This window comes from Morus notabilis, unplaced genomic scaffold (assembly GCF_000414095.1).
Source record: "Morus notabilis unplaced genomic scaffold, ASM41409v2 Scaffold101, whole genome shotgun sequence".
Lineage (NCBI taxonomy): Eukaryota > Viridiplantae > Streptophyta > Magnoliopsida > Rosales > Moraceae > Morus > Morus notabilis.
In genome coordinates this window covers 168,057-190,843 of record NW_010364303.1, presented here as the reverse complement: position 1 = coordinate 190,843, position 22,787 = coordinate 168,057, and the positions used below count along the sequence as shown (strand labels likewise).

General features: G+C 34.4%; 1 protein-coding gene across 1 annotated transcript; it reads right to left on the bottom strand.

Moving 5' to 3' along the window:
• Positions 1-17,535: 17,535 nt before the first annotated feature.
• On the bottom strand, positions 17,536-22,065 carry LOC21404844 (vacuolar cation/proton exchanger 3). The gene is made up of 11 exons (XM_024170965.1): positions 21,731-22,065; positions 21,509-21,576; positions 21,342-21,370; positions 21,049-21,245; positions 20,557-20,769; positions 19,495-19,608; positions 19,263-19,379; positions 19,113-19,166; positions 18,899-19,015; positions 18,303-18,393; positions 17,536-18,043 (listed from the first exon to the last, which is right to left on the bottom strand). The coding sequence occupies exons 1-11, from the start codon at positions 22,019-22,021 to the stop codon at positions 17,982-17,984; spliced, it is 1,353 nt and encodes a 450-aa protein (XP_024026733.1). The 5' UTR covers positions 22,022-22,065; the 3' UTR covers positions 17,536-17,981.
• Positions 22,066-22,787: the final 722 nt, after the last annotated feature.

Genomic DNA, 22,787 nt, shown 5'->3' with positions numbered 1-22,787 from the left:
ATTTTTCTTCATAAGTTGCTAAAATAGAATAGCAAATAACAGTTAATCTCACACCCTTAATGGGTGTTCATTTTCATAAGAAAGCAAGAGACTAGGCTGATAGGCGAAAAAGGGATTCCAGCTTTGAAAATCAAGTAAGTAGGAATCTCGCCTACAGTATAAATAGATTTTAAAGTAAACAGTACACATGAACTATATATGTTTGAGTACATTTAATGTTATGAATGCTATGCTATGTTATACTACATACACTTAGGCAGTACACCCGAATTATATGTGTTCGAGTACATGATATAGTATGCTATGCTATGTCATATTGCATACCCCTTAATAAGTCAAGAGGAACTTATAAGAATAATATCAGTTGAGTGCCGTACCAGCCTCCACAAGGGAGGTAACTCCAGCTCCACAAGGGAGAAAAAGAAAATAACAATAATGTCCTCCGACTCAAGGGAGGCATTCAAGTTATAATCACGGTGTCGTGGGGGACCTTGCAAACCCTCACGTTCCGATGATTGCGCGCAAGTGGTACGAGCACTCGGGCCCATCAGTAAGAAAGATAAGATAAGATAATAAGATTCTGATAAGACATCATAATTAAGCATAATTGGCTCATGCATATTTATTCATGTGAACTTACAGTTGTTTTGCGGGAGATAGTTCCTACTTGCTGAGCGAAAGCTCATTATAGAATGTTTATACTGTAGGTAAGCAACCGGCATATAATGCATGATGGACTGCTGGCGAGTGGACGAACGATGTGGAGCTCGGGATATGGATACCACTCGCAAATATTTCCGCAATCAGCTTTATGTTACAAATAGTTTTGTTAATTATGATTATGAAACAGATATGTTAAGGTTTGAATATTTTAATTAAGAAAGCAATTTCGTATTTTATGTTTATAATAAGACCCTTAAAAAAAAATGTTCCGTAAATTTTAAGAAATTTCAGTAAGTACAAGTTAAAAAGTTAGTTACAGTGGCGGCCTCAAAGGAGGGTCGCTACACTATCAATAAATCGACACAACTTCAAAAATCCCAAAGTTATGATCAAGTTATGATAATAACCTATCAAGTTATATCATTATTGAATCTGAAAATTACTTTTTGTTTCACTGTCAAGATATGGTCATTTTGAGAGAAATAAATCATGATGAAGTTCAAAAAGAAATGCCACCAGCAGCATCAACAAAACTGGACAAGATGGAAATTCATCTAAGTAATCTACTTAACAAAGTAAAAGATTTTGAAGCCAACCAGGTAGCCATGAAACAGGATCTGAAAGAAATAAAGGCAATGGTTGTGCATTCTATGGACATTATGAGAACCATTCAACAAGATGTGCTTCTGTCTCTTAAAGAAATACAAAACAATCCAGTTTCTGAGGTAATGAAACGATGCAAATTGATGTTGAATTTGTTTTTGCAATGTTTCCTTAATGATATACTAATTTGTACCTCAAAGAACAGGAGGACATAGAAAAAGAAGTATCTGCAGAGCTAGGAGAACATGAGGGAGAATTTCGTTATACTCCATTCACAGACTCGTTTGAAATCAATCAACAAACATTGGACAGAACATTTGAAGAAACTGAAAAGATAATAGCAATGAGAAAAGCCACTGCTCAAGGAATCAAAAAGGTATTAACGTTCTTAATACTACGTGGAAAAAGGAAAAAAAACAAAGCCACGTCAATACTAGTTGAGAAAAAAAAAAGAGAGTTTCTTACAACTAATCAAAAAACTAATTATTGTAGGAGGAAGATTGTGAAGAAAGAGAAAATGATGAAGAAGAAAAATCAATGAAGAAATACAAAAGAAAAAGTGCAAAGGAACAGAGGGAAAAAATGGAAGAGCTTGGCATTCCTTCATTCATCCTCTTCACCGAAAGTTCTAACGACCTAGACTCGTAAAAATCAGAAGATATTAGAATACAACCTTTTGGATGATATGACTACTGTTTCTAAAAACTAGTATTATATTTTAAATAATGACTTGAGATTTACACTACTTACAATCTTTTGAATGTTAATATTCATTGACAAGACTTTTAGCTTATGTTTGAGATTGACACTTGAATGAAAAAAAAGAATGTAAACCCGGAATTTATCAATTTCATGCTGTTGAATCTGAAAATTACAAGTGTAGGAACACTATCAAGTTATGGTCAAGTAAATAATGATTGAGTCATGATCATAACCTTTTGGCTTGTGTCATTATTGGACCTGAAAATTTCAAGTGCAAGAACACTATCAGGTTATCGTCAAGTTATGGTAATAACCTGTCAAGTTATGAACCATAACCGGTCAAGTTATGTAAAAACATGTCAAATGTGTACCATAACTCGTTAAATTATGGTCCATAACCGGACAAGTAATGAAAAAATTGTCAAAAACTGTGAGTTATGGACAAAAAACTGTGAATTATAAACAAAAACTGCAAAAAGACAATAACTTGACAAGTTATTGTTTATAACCAGACAAGTTATGGACGAAAACTGTGAATTATGGACAATAACTTGTCAAGTTATGGTTCATAACCAGACAAGTTATGAACAAAAACTGTAAAAAAAAAAAAAATAACTTGTCAAGTTATTGTTCATAACCAGACAAGTTATGGACAAAAACTGTGAATTATGGACAATAAATTGTCAAGTTATTGTTCATTACCAGACAAGTTATGCACAAAAACTGTAAATTATGGACAAAAACCGTGAATTATGGACAATAACTTGTCAAGTTATGATTCATAACCAGACAAGTTATGAACAAAAACTGAAAAAAAAAGACAATAACTTGTCAAGTTATTGTTCATAACCGGACAAGTTATGCACAAAAACTGTGAATTATGGACAATAAATTGTCAAGTTATTGTTCATAACCGGACAAGTTATGCACAAAAACTATGAATTATGGACAATAAATTGTCAAGTTATTGTTCATAACCGGATAAGTTATGCACAAAAACTGTGAATTATGGACAAAAATCATGAATTATGGACAATAACTTGTCAAGTTATGGTTCATAACCAGACAAGTTATGAATAAAAACTGAAAAAAAATACAATAACTTGTCAAGTTATTGTTCATAACCGGACAAGTTATGCACAAAAACTATGAATTATGGACAAAAACTGTGAATTATGGACAATAACTTGTCAAGTTATGTTTCATAACCAAACAAGTTATGAACAAAACTGCAAAAAAGACAATAACTTAGACAAGTTATTGTTCATAACCAAACAAGTTATGGACAAAAATTGTGAATTATGGACAAAAATCGTGAATTATGGACAATAAATTGTCAAGTTATTGTTCATAACCAGACAAGTTATGAACAAAAACTGCAAAAAAGACAATAACTTGTCAAGTTATTGTTCATAACCAGTTATAGACAAAAATTGTGAATTATGGACAAAAACTGTGAATTATGGATAATAATTTGTCAAGTTATTGTTCATAACCGGACAAGTTATACACAAAAACTGTGAATTATGGACAAAAATCGTGAATTATGGACAATAACTTGTCAAGTTATGTTTTATAACCAGACAAGTTATGAACAAAAATTGCAAAAAAGACAATAACTTAGACAAGTTATTGTTCATAACCAAACAAGTTATGGACAAAAACTGTGAATTATGGACAGAAACTGTGAATTATGGACAATAACTTCTCAAGTTATTGTTCATAACCGGACAAGTTATGCACAAATACTGTGAATTATGGACAAAACCCGTGAATTATGGACAATAACTTGTCAAGTTGTGTTTCATAACCAGACAAGTTATGAAAAAAAACTGCAAAAAAGACAATAACTTGACAAGTTATTGTTCATAACCAGACAAGTTATGGACAATAACTTGTCAAGTTATTGTTCATAACCAGACAAGTTATGGACAATAACTTGTCAAGTTATTGTTCATAACCAGACAAGTTATGAACAAAAACTGTGAATTATGGACATAACAGTGAATTATGGATAATAACTTGTCAAGTTATGGTTCATAACCGGACAAGTTATGAATAAAAACTACAAAAAAGACAATAACTTGTCAAGTTATTGTTCATAACCAGACAAGTTATGGATAAAAACTGTAAATTATGGACAATAAATTATCAAGTTATTGTTCATAACCAGACAAGTTATGGACGAGCAGTACATGTAAAAATATGCAAAATAACTTGAAACTTATTTACTTACTAAAATTAAAAACCAATAAACAGTATAATCTATACCAAAACTAGAAATATACAACAATCTAAAAACCAACAAGTTAATCCATATAATCATCCAAGTCACACTCAATGGCATCTCTTGGCGTCACAAAATGCATTTTGGGGGCATTTTGACCCCTGTTATCATCACTCTCATACCCCAATTCCTGCTTCCGCAAGCCATGATTGAACAACTCAATGGCCATCTTCTTGCAAAAAAATGTTACAGCCCCGTGCTTTCTCAAACAATCATTAGGTCCGGCTTCCATTAAAATCTTAGCCATCTTAAGCATAAATATTCCACAATCACCACTACAAAGAACCACCACCAAAAATCTAAGAATTAGAAACAACAAATATAAGATGCAAAAATAAATCAAGTAAAAGGAAAACAAAAAAACAATTAAAGAGAAAAAACAAAACCTAACCCGTTGTCTTGTCTTGGACAATCGTCCAATATGATCTCAAAAGGTTCAAGACGATCAAATTGACTTGTGAAATACTTTTGTCTATGGGAATCAAAGTAGCCGACAGATTCAAGCAAGTGGGGTAGAATGACTGCCAAAGATTGCACACAATCAAGAACCTGCTTCACTACCCTATTTGAAGAAAGGGAATCATATATCCTAATACAATGATCTTTAAACTTTACATAACTCAAAACCCAATGCTCCCTACGCGGGAGAAAAATAGGTACAAGAAGAATGTCCACTTCACAAAAAGGCAAGCTACAAAATAAATAATCTCTCAACACATAATCATGAAGAGCATAATGTGAAGAGAAATCAAACGTAGACCAATCAAAATCCTTTTTTTTTTCAGAGCACCATAAGCCATAAATTCTTGTGAAAAAATGTGAGTCCAAAACCATGCACCTAATGTAAGGCCTGTTTGTGTAGCACACCATCTTTTTTCGCAAGTAATATGTGGCTACATCAACATGCTATCAAAACAAAAACAAAAATTATTATCAGATTTGTTCCAACAAAAAAAAAAAAAAAAAAAAAAAAAAAAAAAAAAAAAAAACCTTGCATAAAATTTAAAAAGAAAAAAAAGATGGCAGAATCTTACCGAGTCTGTCATGCCCCCAAACGGGGTGGGTGATGTGGAGCTCGATTAGGGGTTAATAAAGCAAATTCCCAGACGAGCCCCACATTTAACTGCATTAAAATATAAATACTTTACTACAGAATCCCGGAGCCTCTGACACACAGGGCTCCACCCCACAGGACATACAGTATCGTACATACATGCTCATATAAATAATCATTACAACAGACATCAACCACAGTCTAGTAAATCCAAATATTACATAAGTTTACAGAATTTTTCAAATTCCTTACATTTGTCCAAGAGGATGTCCACGATCCTCACTTGAATCTGACAGCAGCACAACTCAGTTAATCCGTAGCAATTATCCATCTACTGTGCACCGCTCCTAGAATCTCCTGGGAGGAGTTTAATACATTTAAAACATAAAACGTGAGCGAAAGGCCCAGTAGGATATAATTTGAAATGACTTATTATAAATGAATAAATAAATGAATGAGTAAATAAATGAATGAATAAGTAAATAAAATTAGACATTCAGTCCCAACATAACAACCGGAACCTCACATCCTTTTTCTCAAAGGAAATATAACTGAAAATAACCGTTTTACAGGCTTTAGCAAGTAATTAGTACAAATTACTCACCTATCCAAGTGCCTCGCCTACCCAGACTGAGTTTCAGGTTCTGCCCCCGAGGATGCACTCTCCGCATCCTATCTAGACTTACAGCAATAGACTCTATTACCAGTTCACAAGATCTCTTTATTAAGAAATCATTCATTAACATTTTGAAATCGTTAATACGACCCTACGAACTACTCAAGCCGCGGGCCCCATGACTGGACAAGTCATGAGGTTCCATGACTAAACAAGCCATGGTTTTCAAAACGTTTTCTTTCACAAACCAATCCCTTTCTTTAAAACATTTTCAAGGCCAAAATCCTTTTGAAAACAGGCTCACAAGGAAAAGGGATAGAAATCCTACCTCGCACTATCAAACCTGGGACTAGCGTTGCCCTTTCCAGCTTCCGCTTCCTCAAGCCCCTTCAGTCTGAATCCTCAGCGATTATTGATGCAAGACAACACTTTAGGATTAATTCTCATTCCTAAAGCAATCCAAATCTCAATTTCCAACCAAGATTTCCTATTAGTGTGCCCTAATCCATTTTCATGTTTCAAAATATCATTCCAATGGTTTTCGATCTCAAAACAATGATTAAAGATGCTAATCTATTCATCTCAAGCCCCCAAATGAGCTAATTTGGGGTCTCCCTGAAAACAAGGGTCAAAACAGCAATTTCAGGCCAAACAGGGTCAAACCCCGTGTCAACCGGTCGGCCGGTGACATAGCAGTGCAACACTACCGGTCGACCGGCAGTGTGCACACCGGTCGACCGGACCGGTCGACGTAGTGGTCGACCGGTAGTGTGCACACCGGTCGACCAGACCGGTCGACCTCGGTCGACCGGTCAGCCTGCAATCCGGTCGACCGCATTGGTCAACTGGTTTCCACGTGATCCGATCGACCGCACAGGTCGACCGGTGGAATCAACTGTGCGAGAGAAGCTCACGGAAATCAGTCCAAAACCTGCAAATCCAGTCCCAAATCGAGATATTTCAAAGGGAAACCACTAGATCTGGGTTCTAGGTCCTAAAACAAGTCCAAAGAACCCAAGATCTCCAATTTCTACTCTAGTTTTACTCAAAAACCATCAAAATCCAATTTGAACCAAAAATAAGTTTTGAAATTCAAAAACTTGAGATTCAAGGGAGGTTCTTTCAGTAATCTTACCTCAAATCCTTCTCTCGACGTTAAAAACTTCTTTAAATCTTTGCTTGGTTGAAGATCCATTTGATTTGGGACAAAAATGAGAGAGAGAGAGAGAGAGAGATGCACGGGAGAAAGAGAGAGAGGGAGTGAGAGAGATGCACGGGAAGGAAAAGGAAGGAAAAGGAAAGAAAAGAAAAGGAAAGAAAAGAAAAGGAAAAGAATATAAAGGACAAGTGTCACATTTAAAAATAACAGTCTAAAAATGTACCCATACACACTCCTGGAAAAATATAAATACTGAGGGTATTTAAATACCTTGGAATTATTTAAACTCACACGTGTCAGAAACATTTATTAATTAAACTCAATTAATAATCCAGATTAGGCACACTAATAATCTCAATTACCTTAATTAATCTCAATTAATTCTTCAGGGTGTTACAGAGTCACTTAGCCAAAACCTTGGGTCCATAATATTTGAAACCAATGTTTTGAATCAACGGTCTCAACTTTAAAATCAAAAGCAGGCTTTATCAAATGTGCATCTTTGGCCGGTCCCCACCCTTTTCTAGGGATCATATTACTCGTATACCATGATTGGAACCTTACCTTGTCCTCCTCTGATGAAACACTATCAACAATTTTAGAGAATGCATAAAAAAATAAAAATTTTCCATCTATACACTTAATAGGTTCCTGTGAAGCTGCCTCATCAAACAGAACAATCCTTTGTTCAGATGTTCTATCACCTTCCTTAGCAGCATCATGGACAAGATCCCTCAAAATTGAAGCAATTGTTTCTTCAATTTTGTTAGAAGAAACACCCACTTTATCATCCTCTCTCTCTGTAAGTGTTTCTTTAATTGCTTCTTCCTTTATTTCTTCAATTCCTTCTTCTTCCTTTGTTTGTTCAAATGCTTGTTCTTCATTCCTTTGCGTGTTCTTCTTAGAGAAAAACACACTATCAAACTTTTTACCAAGCATTATCATTGATTGAACAACAGAAGAAATTCGTTCATTCAAATCTCTTCGAAGGGAAGAAATTTCTTCATTGAAATCTGTACGAAGGGAAGAAACTTCAACAACCAAACTATCAGTTTTTGCCTCCAAGGAAGCAAGGCGTGCCACAATTTCAGAATTATCAACAGCACCCTAAAAAATGCAAAGATAAGAAAACGAAAAAAGTCAAATCAAAATGAAAAACACAACGTATCAAACTATGGAACATAACCAATCAAGTTATGTGAAAAACTTGTCAATTTAGAGCATAACCTATCAACTTATCGATCATAACCTGACAATTAATAGACCATAACCTGGAAGGTTATGCAGGATAACCTGTCAAAGTTATGGTCCATAATTTATGAAGTTATAAGATTCTAATGACAGAAAGCTCTAAGATTCTAATGGTGTACGATTTACCAATAAAAATGCTACTAGCAACCTTACAATGAACAAAATTAAACAAAAACAAAAACAAAACAAACCTGATTTTTTGGAAGGATAAATGGACGAGGAGGGACAGTGTCAAAATCTTTGTCATCCTCCTCCAACTTATAGCCACTAGAAGAAGGAAAATCCTTCATCGACTTCTGAAAAAACCCATCTAAATATTTACAACAACGCTCCAATTCAAATGGTTCAATCGAAAAACAAGAGAACTGAAAAAACTATCAAAATAGAAAATAAGCAAAAAGATATTAATAAAAATAGCAAAACATGAACATTTACTATAAAAAAAAACTATAAGACAGAAGTCTAACCTGGCCATCTTTGCTCTTCAACACATCAAACGGCTTCTTCGAATTATTTTTGTCCGTCGACCATTTGAAAAATCGCGGAATGGGCTTATCATTAAATTTTTTTCATTGCACAAATACCACCAATGTGTGGTAGACATTCATAAGCCCAAACTTGAAAAGCAAAGGCCAAACTGTAGATCTTATAACCATCTACGCATCTCTTCTCATTTCGAACAAGAACCTTGTCGTCATGCTTGTATAAAGTGTCAATACCAGATTTCAAGCTTGCAAAAAGTAAATTAAAAGACAATTTACCCCAAGGAAAATCGTTAAAATGATCGCTATCAACAATTCTAATCAGATCATCACTAACCCCCATCTCATTGGGCTTAGCTAAAAGAAATAACGACACAAAATATAACAACCCCATTTTTACAGCTTCCTCATCACTATCAAAATATACAGACTCAAAACACTTCTTTATTGTACCCCTCTTTACAAGCCCTGTATAGTGATCCTGGAAATATTTGTTACGTCTTGAAAAATCAGAAGTATTTACATAATTTGAGAAGTTTACATCTCCTGTACACTTTAAACCATTAATTAACTCAAACTCCTCAATAGAAAACTTAGTAAACGAATCACCAAATTTGAATCATAACTCATTTTGATTTAGATTATGAACCACATGAAACAGTAACTCATGTATCAGCTGACACTAGTTACTGTACTTAACCAAATCAAAAAACGGACCAAAAATTATTTTCCTGAACAATTCCTTCTGAGATTCAGAAAACTTTTTGTTTAATTCCTCTATAACAGAAAAAGAGGAAGATACATTAACCTGACCACGAAATCTCTTCTCAAGATTAATACGATAATTCCAAATTTGTAAAAATGAAAAAAAAAAAAAAAAAACCGAATAAAAACCATATGAGGATAAACCTAAAAATCAACCATCAAAACACAAAAATAAAACTATTCTTTAAACTAAGTAAAATAAAACAAAATACCTCCAAAATGTTACGAGTGGGAGAAGGAAGACAAACTTCTTCCAAACTTTTCTTCTCCCGAACAATTTCCTTGTTCAGAACATTTGATCGTTTACTCGGAGTAGAAACATAAGCATTGTTCTTCCTCTTACTTTGTGATTTCATCATATCTTAAACAATAATACATGAACATCACAAGATCAGACAAAAATAAAAATAAAAATAAAACGAAAGCAATGCGAAAAAAAACCACTCATACCGAAAATGCACACTGTCAGGGATGAAAGAGAGAGTTGCAGAGCAAAGAGAGACAGATCGCCGAAGACCAAACAGAAGGAAAAGAAAGAAATCGCCGGAGAACGCCGGTGGAAAGAGAGAGAAATCAAGGAAAGAGAAAACTGTTTTAGAGAGAGAAAACAGAGAGCACAGGTTATGAAGTTCTGACCGACTAGGGTTTTTATTTAAGTATATATATATAACCGAATAATAAAAAATCTGTAAATTATGGACCATAACCTGTCAAGTTATGGTCCATAACTTGACAAGTTATGCTCAATAACAACACACGTTATGGTCCATAACAACACAAATTATGGTCCATAACAGCACAAGTTATGGACAAAAACTGACTAGGGTTTTAATATATAACTGAATAATAAAAAATCTGTAAATTATGGACCATAACCCTTCAAGTTATGATCCATAACTTGACAAGTTATCATTCATAACAACACAAGTTATGGTCCATAACATAACAAGTTATGGACAAAAACCTGTCAAGTTAGACCATAATCTGTAAATTATAGTTTTTTCTTTCAAAACATACAATTCCAACAAAAACAAAAATAATATTTTAAAAATAAATTGTTCTACTTCCTCTCCATAACAAAAATCCAAAAATTCTTCACATGAATTCTTCAATAAATGCTAGAATCAATTCCAAACAAAAATGTATCTTTGAACAAAATAAACTACAATACATTGCAATGAATCAAACAGTGTTAATCTTAACCATAATGACAAAAAATCAACTTTGAACATCTTGATCAGTTAATATCAACAGATGTAGAGTTTGAACAAGTCCTCCTATTGTGGCCAACTTGCTTGCATCGACTACACTTTACAGATTGCTTCTCTCGTTCTCCACTAGAAAGAATCCTTTGTTTTCTTGGCCTCCCAGCACCACGTTTAAACTCAGGAGGAAGAACAACCTCGTCCTCATTGCCCTCTGAAATTTGCCACTATGATCCATTACTAAGAGGATAGATTACAGCATCATATGTTGCTTTGAATGCATTGTTGGTGTAATAGTAAGAAGTAAAATGTGCTGGATCAAGATTTCTCTTCCAAATCAACGCAATGGCGTGTGGACATGGAAATTCGTCAACTTGCCAAACAAGACAACTACATGTTCTTGCCACCAAGTCAACCACCTCACCAATAAAACCATCAATAACATAATACTTATTTATATCCATGGGTTGAACCTAAAAACATGACAAAAAAGAAAGAAAACAGAGCATTCAATATTTAAGTCCCCAACAGTGAAAAATTAAAAAAAAGACCAAATCAAAAAAGAAGCAACCACCTTGAAAGCAAGTAGAATTTTCAAAAATACAAGAATCACCAAATCAAACAATAAGAATAACTTCTAAAAAAAAAGAGACAAAAGCAACTTACAGATAAGCAACGTGCAATCTTTTCCCTATCACGAAGGTATTTATTTGCATGATTAGTCAAGTATGTAAAAGTCTGATCCGCCTTATTTCGACATTCATAAAACCACCTTTGCAAGAGGGATCTGAAATGCTCAATTAAAGCTTCAATAGGATACTCCCTAGCATCACTAAGACATTATTCAACGACTTGGAGATATTAGTCGTCATGACATCATATCTCTTCCTCCCAAAGTGCGCATGTGCCCATTTTTCAACCCCTACTTGCAGCAAATAGTTTCGAATAGCTGGTCGCACTGCCTCCAATTGACGTATGAAATAACGAAAGTCTTCCTTACGGTATGCCTTGGCACAACGATAGAATATAGCATCCACATGCACACCTTTAAAATTTGAATTAAAATTTCTAAGTAAATACTGCATACAAAATCCATGAGATGCATCCAGAAAAACCTTCTCAACTGCTTTAGGGATACTACTCTTTCGGTCAGAAACAATAACAAGTTCTTCGCGAGTTCTGATAGCTTCCTTAAGCCTTTCAAAAAACCATTCCCACGAGAAGTCGTTCTCCGAATCAACAATTGCAAAACCAAGTGGAAAAATATGATTATCAGCATCTAAAACTACAATGAGAAGCAAGGTCCCAGAAAACTCATTCTTCAAAAACGTGCCATCAACTGAGATCACAGGCTTACAATGCCGCCAACCATTAATAGAAGCCCCCAAGCACAAAAAAAATACTTGAACTGCCCATCATTGTCAAGCTCATAAGAAGTCACAGATCCTACAAAGAAAAAATGAAAACAAAAACATTAAAAATAACTATTTATACACGGCACCAAAAAATAATAACTATTTATACATTCTAATATCTAAAAAAATTAATTAAGTTATTGTGCACAATCGGACAAGTTATGCAAAAAACTATCAATTATGAATCATAACTTGTCAAGTTATGCTCCATAACCGAACAAATTTTAACAAAAACCTGTCAACTTATATGATAACATGACAAGTTATGGACTATAACCTGTCAAGTGAAGGTACCATAACCTGAATTTTTATCCTTCAAAACGTTAAGATAAACAAAAACATAAGCATAACACATAAAACAAAAATGACCTGGATTTTTCTCCTTGAAAATATTGCACAGAAAAGGAATGGAAGCATACGACTCCACTGCACTTCCTCTCATTGATGCTATCGTGTATCGGCGAGTCATTCGTGCTTTGTAGTAACTAATCTCGACACCATGCTTACCATGCATTATAGACCTCAAATCATTAGGACACAAACGATCCGCAAGCCCAATGCTAAAATCGCCCTTTAAAAACTCCGAAACAACACGACTATTTGCTTGACAATGCTCAGCACTAACAACATCAAGTGAACAAGTATGTTCCTTAACATACTTCTTCACTGCCCAAACATTACCATTTGAAACCTTAGCAGCACGCATCTTCCAAGTACAATTCTTATTCTTACAAACCAAAACATAAAATGAATTATTAGATCTTTCAGATTTAAACTCAAAATGCCTCATAATAGCAATTACATGCATGATTTCTTGAGAACCTACTTGCTCATGAATTGATTGCCTACATTCACATCAAAAGACATAGGCAGCTTGGAAATATCCAAATCTTTAATCAAAAAATTATTCATCACAACATCAATATCATCTTCAAATTGACAAACGGAACCATCAACATTAGAAGAAGACGCCTCATCTCTTGAACTCATAAAACAACATGAAGAAGAAGTAGATCCCACTGCACTAACATAGCTACTAACGAAATCTATTACCAACGGGTATCCAAGAGCTTCCTTACTGTGTCGAACCAAGTTTAAAAATAACTTAACATCATCATCCCTCTTTAGCTCCGAAACCATTTCAATGAGGTCCTTCAACTTTCTTCCCATAAAAAGTAATAAAGAATGAACACCAGCATTAAAACCAATCAACTCAAGATGCAGCTCCTCACATAAACACTCCTGTAAAAACTTCAAAGAAGCATCCTCCGGAATAAAAACTGATTGGAAACCAAAATTTGTATATTGGTTTTCTAGACTCCATTTTCCCCTATAAGCAACAATGACTGAAATAGATTGCATGCCTACAAACATATTGCAGGAACACTGTCACGTTAAAAATGCATAACCGAACAAGTTATATAAAAAAAACTATCAATTGTGGACAATAACTAGTCAAGTTATGTCCCATAACTGGACAAGTTATAAAAAAAACCATCAATGACTGAAACAGATTGTATGCCTACAAAAATTAATAAATTACAAGAACTATATTCAATCCTAAAAATATTAAAAAAACCGAAATAATGCAAAATGTGAAAACGAAATTACAACAAAAAAAATAAAAAATAAAAAACTAGAAACAAAGAATGCCCAAACCTGTTGTTCGGTAAAAAAATCAACGGAGGACCTGCTCAATAAACGACCGGAAAACAGCAAAAAACACAAGATTAATGGACAAAAGATAGAGAACAAAACCGAAATAATCCAAAAAAAAATGAAAACGAAAATACAACAAAAAATAAAACTAGAAAACAAGAATACACAAAGGCTGTTGTTCAGTAAAAATAACCGGAACAACTGCTCAAGAATGACCGGAGAAGAGCAAATCCAACGAGAAATAGAACGAACGACCGAAAGACGGATCGGCGCCAGTGAAAAGCTACATGAAACTAGAGAGACAAACCTTTTGTTCGGTAAAAATAACCGGAATAGCTGCTCAAAAATAACCGGAGAAGGAAAGAGAACGACCGACCGCCGACGGATCGTCACCAGTGAAGAGATGCGTGAAGCTAGAGAGAGAGAGAGCTGCGTGTATTGTACATCTAAGAGAGAGAGAGAGAGAGAGAACGAGAGGATTGAAAGAAAAAGAAAAGAAAAGAAAAAAAGGGTAAATTTGGAAATTCAAAAATTATGGCCTATTAATTTCTATAACTAAAAATTGGCCTGTTTACTTCCTTAATCTTTTAAGATTGGCCTATTCTGTACTATTTTCCTTAACTAATCATATTTAATTCTACACATATGGCCTTCTTCTTCTTCTTCTTTTTTTAAAAAAAAAGAGAAATTACATTTAATTAAAAATTGATAAACAATCATCTCAATACATATTGTTAATGACTCATTAAAGAGACGAACGCATGTCTGAGGTCTAAAAATGGGAGAACATCTCGACACACTAACAATGAGCACACATATAGCTTGAATTGAAGAATCTCCTCCCATCGAGATAGGCTTTCGAGCGCTGGAGGGACAGATCGCCAAGCCCCATAAAGATGGAACATCAACACAATATAGAAAAAATTATAGCCGAACCAAGACAACCCTATCAGGAGACATACAAATGGCCTTAAACCGATCACCAAAACCTAACAAAAAATAACAAAACAAATGGGGATTGGGTAGGGAGACCACTGTCCTTATTACAAACACAAAAATTACATAAAAAACAGAAAAAACCTCCGACCACCGCCATTAGAAGCCTCTGGTGAAGGACAATCGACCAATGGAGTCGAGAGAGATAGCTAGCCAAAAGATCTCAACTACCAAACGACAAACCCACCTGAAAACAAAGCCCATTCGTTCGGCTTCTAAGCTCCACACCAGTTTAGATCCACTCAAATGGAGCTACCACACCGTGCACCGCTACCGCCAACGAGAAGCTCACGATTAGGCAAGCCAGAGGACCTAGTTTCATGGCCGGAGCCCGACGACGCGTCTAGAGGCAGCCTTGAAACTCTGGCAGTCATTCACTCTTTTTTCTTTGTTTTGTGTGTGGGAGAGAGAACGTTGACTTGACTTTTCTTGGCCTTCTTCTTGTTAATAGTATTTCTTAAACGAATAATATTAGAAATACCAACTCTAATCTCAACTTATGTGTTAATTTTTAAATTGTCACTCTATGATTAATAAGAACAATTTATTGATATAACAATTTTTTGAACACATATTAATTAAATAATGATTACTGGAGTTGATATAAAAATTAATATTAAAGTTAATATCCCTAACATTATTTTTTTAAACATCTACATTTAATGTTGGATGTCCACACAGCTCATATAGGTGAATGAATGGATTTGGTTATGATGTGGTATCCACATTTATTAACACACTTTATAATCCAATTATCAGATTAAGAGGGGCACAATTCTAAGAGGAAAAAAAAAATACAAACAAAACTAAAGAAAGTTTATTCCTCAAAACCGGCACACAAATATTCTCTACAACTTGATCACACTGAGCATACTATCTAGGCAGTCTAGCTTTAGGCTATCAAAACACTCATTGTCTAAATTTCTAGGAGCTAGGAACTCATTGTCTAAATTTCTAGGAGTTAGGAACTCATTGATCACTCCAATTCATTTTGTTTCCTTGGTTCTCACACAAATTTTCACCTTATTACTTTTACACAAAGGAGACAACACCTATTTCTAGGCACCCAAGATCACTTAAGCTAAAAGACAACAACAAAAAAATATGAGGCATTTGATAAGTGAGCATATCTCTCATCACATGCGAAATTATTGCAAAGTTATAGAGTTTATGTTGACTCCTTATTTTTGAGCTATTGCTTCATAAACAAGTAAATTGGATGGAGGATTTGAATCCCACAAATTCTGCTGGTTGCTATTTTGGCCACAATTAATTCCCTAACTTCAAGGACCAAAAACATCATGTAAAGTGATGGAACTTGGAATGATGGAAAGAGGAGAGAAGGAAGAACATGGAAGGTTCAAGTCCTTTTTATTACCCCAAGAATAATAGGGGGTAAAAAAACATCTCAGGATCGAAAAAAAAAAATGAAGCAGTGAAAGACAAAGGCACCAAAATCTCATGTGGGTCTTTGGAGTTTGGACCATTAAGAGAAAGAAAAATAACAATCACAAGAGTGAATACTACGTGATTAATGATATATGGAGTTACGTGTTGCGTATATAGCAAGGATTTACATGCATAACCATTTGGTGCCCGACGCACAAGATCATACAAAAACAGTAGCATTTGCCTCTTGAACTCCATGCAAAACTAACCACATCACAGTATTCTTTTCCTAACAAAACTAGTGACACAACATTAGCTCACAATTACGTTCAAGAAATTATATTAGTACAAAACAGCTTTTCGGATATATTGGATACTAATTAATAAAGGATTAGATATGGTGCTCTTGTCTTTGTATGATTGCTGAATAACTATAATCACTAGATGCATCCTACATTCATGGTGAAGATTAATTGACTAACTTTTATTTATTTATTTTTTTCCAATTTGCAACCAGCTAATTCAAAGTTTCAGGGGGGGCAAAAAAGACTAATTCATAAAGAGGGAGTGGACATTGATATGTAATGAGCTGATGAGAAGAAAACATGAATTGAAATGGATCCCATTATTCCCTAGTGATTACAGTGGGGTAATTATAAATGTATCTTCTGTAGTTTAGCAAGAAACACTTCCATGCACCCATATTTTTAGAAAAGCTGCAAAAATAGTTTTTTATTTTGCAAATAACATAAAAATTTTCTTACTATGGGGAAATGATCAAATTGTAAGAGTGGAATCTATCAATTAAAAGACAAAATAAAAAAGAGCTAGTTGAAAAAAAAAAAAAACCAACTAACTGAATTAGAACACAATTGAATTCGAGTCTCCAACAAACTAAAGTTTAGCATTGCAATCCACTATAATAAACAAACTTCATAAAACCATCTAGAAAAATAAATATACATATATTATATAATAAATACATATATATAATTCGAAATGTATGGATTTTGCATATTGAAAAATCCTCATTCCGTAACATTCGGATTGTGAAAATTCCAATCAATTGCAAATCTAATAAAAAGAACAGGTTGATCAAATCCATTGATTACGTGGACACCTCTAATGAGTATACACAATCTTCGAGAATAAACTGAAGGGTATTATCGAATAGTATCAACTTTTATTTAGGTGAAATATTCTGTCTCATCTTGTTTAGCCACCATTAAATGGAACATAAAACCGCCAACTTACCAACAAAAAGAAAAGAGAGAAAGTCGGCCCTGATATTTTCACTATCTTTATTTGACAGATAGAATTGACTTTTATTGAGCCGGAGAGTTTTATTACATGGATTATTAGTAGAAGCTAGCTACAAGGGACATTTTCCTATGCATTAGCCAACACATTTGCTTTTTGTGGAATACTGGGCAAAAAACAGTCACACAGGAGAAAAATTTTGTAGAAATAAAGAAACCTTATTAGAAAGGCATAGAGAGAGCAGAAGTATATACACAAAACACTTCCTTCTCGGAGTTGAGATTCTTTTCTTTGTAGCCGAGACTCTCAATTCTCATCTCACTTGAGCTCTCTATTTGGAATAGGATTTTTGAGAACCAAAATGGAAATTAAACAGTTCTTTCAGGGTTGAGAAATGTTCGAAATAGTATGAGAAATGGAACTTCTTTGCACTGTTCTTTATTTGGGAAATAACTTCCCAACGTGCTGCCTGATATCAAGCAGCCAAAGCTCCTGAGGATGGTTCAAGTTCTGCTCCAAAATTGAAATTCATATTGTCTACCATGAAAAATACGAGGAGATAAATTGTGTTAATAAGTGATTTTATATGTATGATAATATGATATGAAACTCAATGCATCTTGAAAGGATTAAAAATGATGTTACTGCAGAATCATAAATTCTTCCGTTTTTGTCCAATAAATAATATTCAAGTACTTGAAACGTTCACGAATTGAATGAGACCATCAATATAACCAGAGGGGCGGCAATGAAAGCGATAATAAATACAGAAGTTGGCAAATTGGCATTGACTTACTAAGTGGTGTTTTCTGAACAAAGAAGCATGCAGCAATGATGAGGTAGCACATGAAAAGAACCATTCCTTTCAAGTAATGTGAAGTTCCATCCTGCAAAAATTGTAGAGTTGTGTGCTTTAAATAACTAATGGTAACAATTTTCAACATACAAACTGTAGAGGTAGAATTTAGGATTATTATGACCCGTGCTCCTGAATATTAAGGTCATTTTCAGTTTGCTCCCTAAATTTTAAAAACTCTCATTTTCTCTCATGAGCTTTGAATTACATAACTCTTTTTGTTGTAATTTTTGTTAAAAACTAATAGAAAAAAAGAGAGTAATGCAATCTTGTGGTGTTTCTGTTTGAATTTCTATTAAAAACAAAACATATAAGAACCACATGGCAAACACTTAACCTCCTTTTTTGGTCTGATGTTAACAGAAATTACAACAGAAGGGGTTACGTGAGAACAATTCAAAGTTCAGGGGGCAAAATGAGAGTTTTTAAAACTCATGTGGCAAACTAGAAATGACCCTAAAGTTCAGGGAGCTTTAGTGATAATAATCTTAGAATTTACATATATCATTATGATAAATCTTGATTAGAAGGAAGACCTGTAAAGTAAAAGCAGTGATAATTATGGTGAATGCAAGAGAGCCAGTTTCAAGGAGGCTGAAATCAAGGTCCATAGGAACGTGCATGATCCAGGCAACAATCACACTTAGAGGAACCTGAATTAACAGATAGTTTATGTTATTTCTTGGGAGTTTAAAATATTTTTTTGAAGAAATTTTTAATGTTAGTTTTGGATAAGAACTTGAATCGTACCACAAACATAGAAATTTGAGTTGCAGATCCCAAAGCAACCCCTAAAGAAATATCCTACATATGATAAAACCCAAAAATTTGTATTAAATTCAAATTAAGTAAATTTACTTGACACTGTAGTGAAAACAAAAGGGTGTTAATGTGACATACCAACTTGTTTTTTAGAGCAAAAATGATTGATCCAGCATGTTCTGCTGCATTTCCAACAATAGGTAGCAAAATGATGCTGATAAAGCTAACGGAGATGCCCCATGAGCTTGATGCAGCCTAATTCAGAAAGAATATTTCATTTAATCGGCTTATTGAGGAGAAAAAAAAAAAATCTATTACTAAATTGATTTTTTCTTTTTTTCAATGAACAAAAAAGTGAGGCTTTGCATACCTCAATTGTACCGACAACATACTCAGACAACAAGGCTATGATAATTGTCATACCAACCAACCAACTAAATGCACTCCAAAATCCTATTGCTGCCTTTTCTTCCTCTTCATCTTCCTGTATTGATGGCATTAAAACAAGGGTGTCAATCATTTAGGCCTAAAGATTGCATTTTCACAAAGGCTTCAATATCAAAGTGATGAAACTAGCCTTGTTGTAATTAGCATGAGTATTGATTATATTTGCGTTATACATGCCTAAGTTCCATGAGAGTCGTGCTTCGAAAAGTTGTACTAATTAGAAAGTGTTTGCGATTTTATACAAACTAAATTAGCAAACAGTGCAAGAGTACGATGGCATCCAAGTAAGACCGATCTAGATCTCACGGCTAAGGGTTGAGAATGGATAATTGCGACATATCAAACGGTCAATAGTATTTGGTGACGTTAGACAATAAACTTCATGATGAAACAGACAAATACCTAATAACATACAAAAGGAAACCGCAAGTTCACGCCTCGGTTTGTCACTGGGGCTGAGCCCCACAATTAGGTGGGGGCCAAGCCCCGACCTCATATATATTTGTAGGACTGTCTACTAGTGAATAGGAAGTGGGTCTTACATATTTGTAATATTGTCCACTAATTACTAGGAAATTAATGAGTCGTACACAATATGATTTTACATATGGGTTCTATCTTTTGGTAGTTGTGTTGTATATTTTACCTAGTTATATAGATTAAGGAATCTGTAAATTATCCTATTTTTAGCAATTTCAACATTTGACATTTTTCCATTAAAAACTAAGACAAAAAAGCGACTGTTTTTTCTCCCCTCAAAAGAAGGGAGAGAAACAGCAACATTGTGTCTTCTCACTGTTTCTGTGGCTTATAGAAGAAGAACCAGTGAGCATATAATTACTTGCACTCGATCAAGGCCTACGTAATCAATGAGACAATATATGAACTAATTCATTGTTTTCTTGTACGTTATTAACTTGTTTTTCTGGGGAGTGGTCTTATAGAAATTGTTATGTATAATTAATTAATTAACACTAATGATCACCTCTTGAGCATCAAACAACTGGCGATGTGTTTTTAACTGGAAGAAGATATAGGCTACATAGGCCACAAGCATAAAAATACTGCTTGCTCTTGACAACTGAAGCGTATAATTGGCTACATATATGCCAGGCGTTGCGGCAAACTTTAACATCATAGGCAACATGTGGCACAGCAATCCCAGTAGCAGAAGAAGTGCGTTCACATCCGCTTGTTTCTGTCAAAAGATAATGTCAATTTTTAGAAAACATGCAATATGTAATCTCTCTCTATAAAAGGCGGATCCCAATGTCAAAGAGACTCCCGTACTATAACAGACTCATGGAAAATGTTTGAGTACCGCCACTAATTAAAAGTGGGCCACACCTATAGATCCCATATCACAGGATCTATCTTCAATTAGCGGGTGGTGCTCAAATGCTGCTACGTTCATACATATATATATATATATATATATATATATATACACGTGTTTGTATGTATCGAGATGTCTTACTCTATCATATCTTTGCTCTTTCTTCAGGTTGGCAAGGCCTCCGCAGAGAAGAGAAGTGCCGAGAACAAGGAGGAGGTTTGAGATAATGGAACCCAAAAGGGAGTACTTGACAACGTCAATTTTCTTTTGGTGAAGAGCAAATAGTGCTATTATTAGTTCTGTTGCATTGCCACATGTTGCGTTCAATAATCCTCCAACTGCAAATCAACATATATATCAATATATATACATGCATGTTTTAATATATAATATGGATGAGATAATTGGCGCGTAAAACATGTGTATATATATACCTGTTGGACCAGTGAAGTATGCAATTTGTCTGAGATTTTTCGTGCATGGTAGAGAAAATATGGAAAACAAAAAATATTATTAGCAAATTCATATTCTCTCATAAAATACAATTAATAATGTAAACGTAACGCATAGGAGTGAGTTACATATTACATATAAAGCTTACTCAGTAAGGAAGCTGACACGTTCAGCAAGTGGGGTGAGTCCAAGCAAACTCAAAGCAAAAATCCATGGCTATGGGAAACAAATATTTACAAAACTTATCGATAAAAAAAAATACCAAATAAAGAAGAATGACAAAAAAGAAAAGGAAAAAAAAAAAGCAAATAATTGATTATTATCAATTATTTGATATCTTTAATACGGAGACCAATAATATAGTACTTACTCTACCAAAGTGATAAAAATCGGCCGCAATCGCAAGAGGAATGGCAGGGAAGAGAATAGCAAGTTTGGTGCCGAGTATCACCTCTTGCAAATTGGTGAGGAAGTCTCTGAGCATTTGGAACCGAAACTTCGAAATCAGAATCGGGTCCGATTTCTTTCGAAGCAACGACGACGACATGGTTTGCGGTGTTCTTCCATTCTTCCCTGCCACAAAACTGCCCTTAACATTATAATCACTAATGCCATTTTCTATGGCGTTAAAGGCCTGAACAAGATCGTTTGAGCCGTCCATGACGAGAACTTCCTCTTAGTTGTAAAAAATGAACCAAGAAAGTATTAATCTCTCTCTCTCTTTCTCTCTCGGTTAGATCTGCCAGAGCTTTATATATAGAGGGGAAAAAAAAGGCGAAAATATCATGGCAGCAAAATCCCTTCTCGTATGTAATTGTCTAAGATAGTGTGGAGGTAGTTTCCTGGAATTTTCCCTGCCTTTGTTTGATTTTGCATGAAATTACACGTACTTGTTTTGCACTGCCACATCGAAGTACTCCTATTGCTGTTTTGGCTTCCCGGTGTGGAAGTTGGCAAATTAATGTATGTATCAGTTATATATTATATTATGCGTGTGCTTTTTTAACCCAATCTTTATTGAAATATTTTAACATTTACCCTATGAGGGTGGTTATGAAATAAAAAAAATTAAAGAAAACAAAAACCCAAATTAGGGAAAGGGCGTAAAATTCACCATGTAAACTATTACGTACAAGTGGCATGCATATAATTTTTTTTTTTTTTTTTTTCACCTTTCCTTTACGCACAACGGTAATACTATTGTTAAGAAAAGGAGAAACATAAATTAGGGGTGAAAAGAGGAATCATACAGTAATTGCCTTTTTTTGGTTACTCCAACTCATACGATACGCGCAATTCCAAACCCACACTCTAACATGCTCTTATACTCCTCTTTTTTGGAGTTTATTTAGGTCCCGTTTATTTCGTCGATTCGAGTTTTGCTATAGTAAAAAGTTCTCAGAAACAATCACATTTAACTTTTTTGC

Bases quoted from the DNA above. Each gene is read 5' to 3' on its own strand.
- LOC21404844 (XM_024170965.1), bottom strand. From the start codon at position 22,021: ATGGACGGCTCAAACGATCTTGTTCAGGCCTTTAACGCCATAGAAAAT. The intron at 20,770-21,048 runs GTAAGACATCTC...ATCTTTTGACAG, and splicing joins AAGAGCAAAGATATGATAGA to AAACAAGCGGATGTGAACGC. The intron at 18,394-18,898 runs GTCTTCCTTCTA...CAATTTTTGCAG, and splicing joins TCACTGCTTTTACTTTACAG to GATGGAACTTCACATTACTT.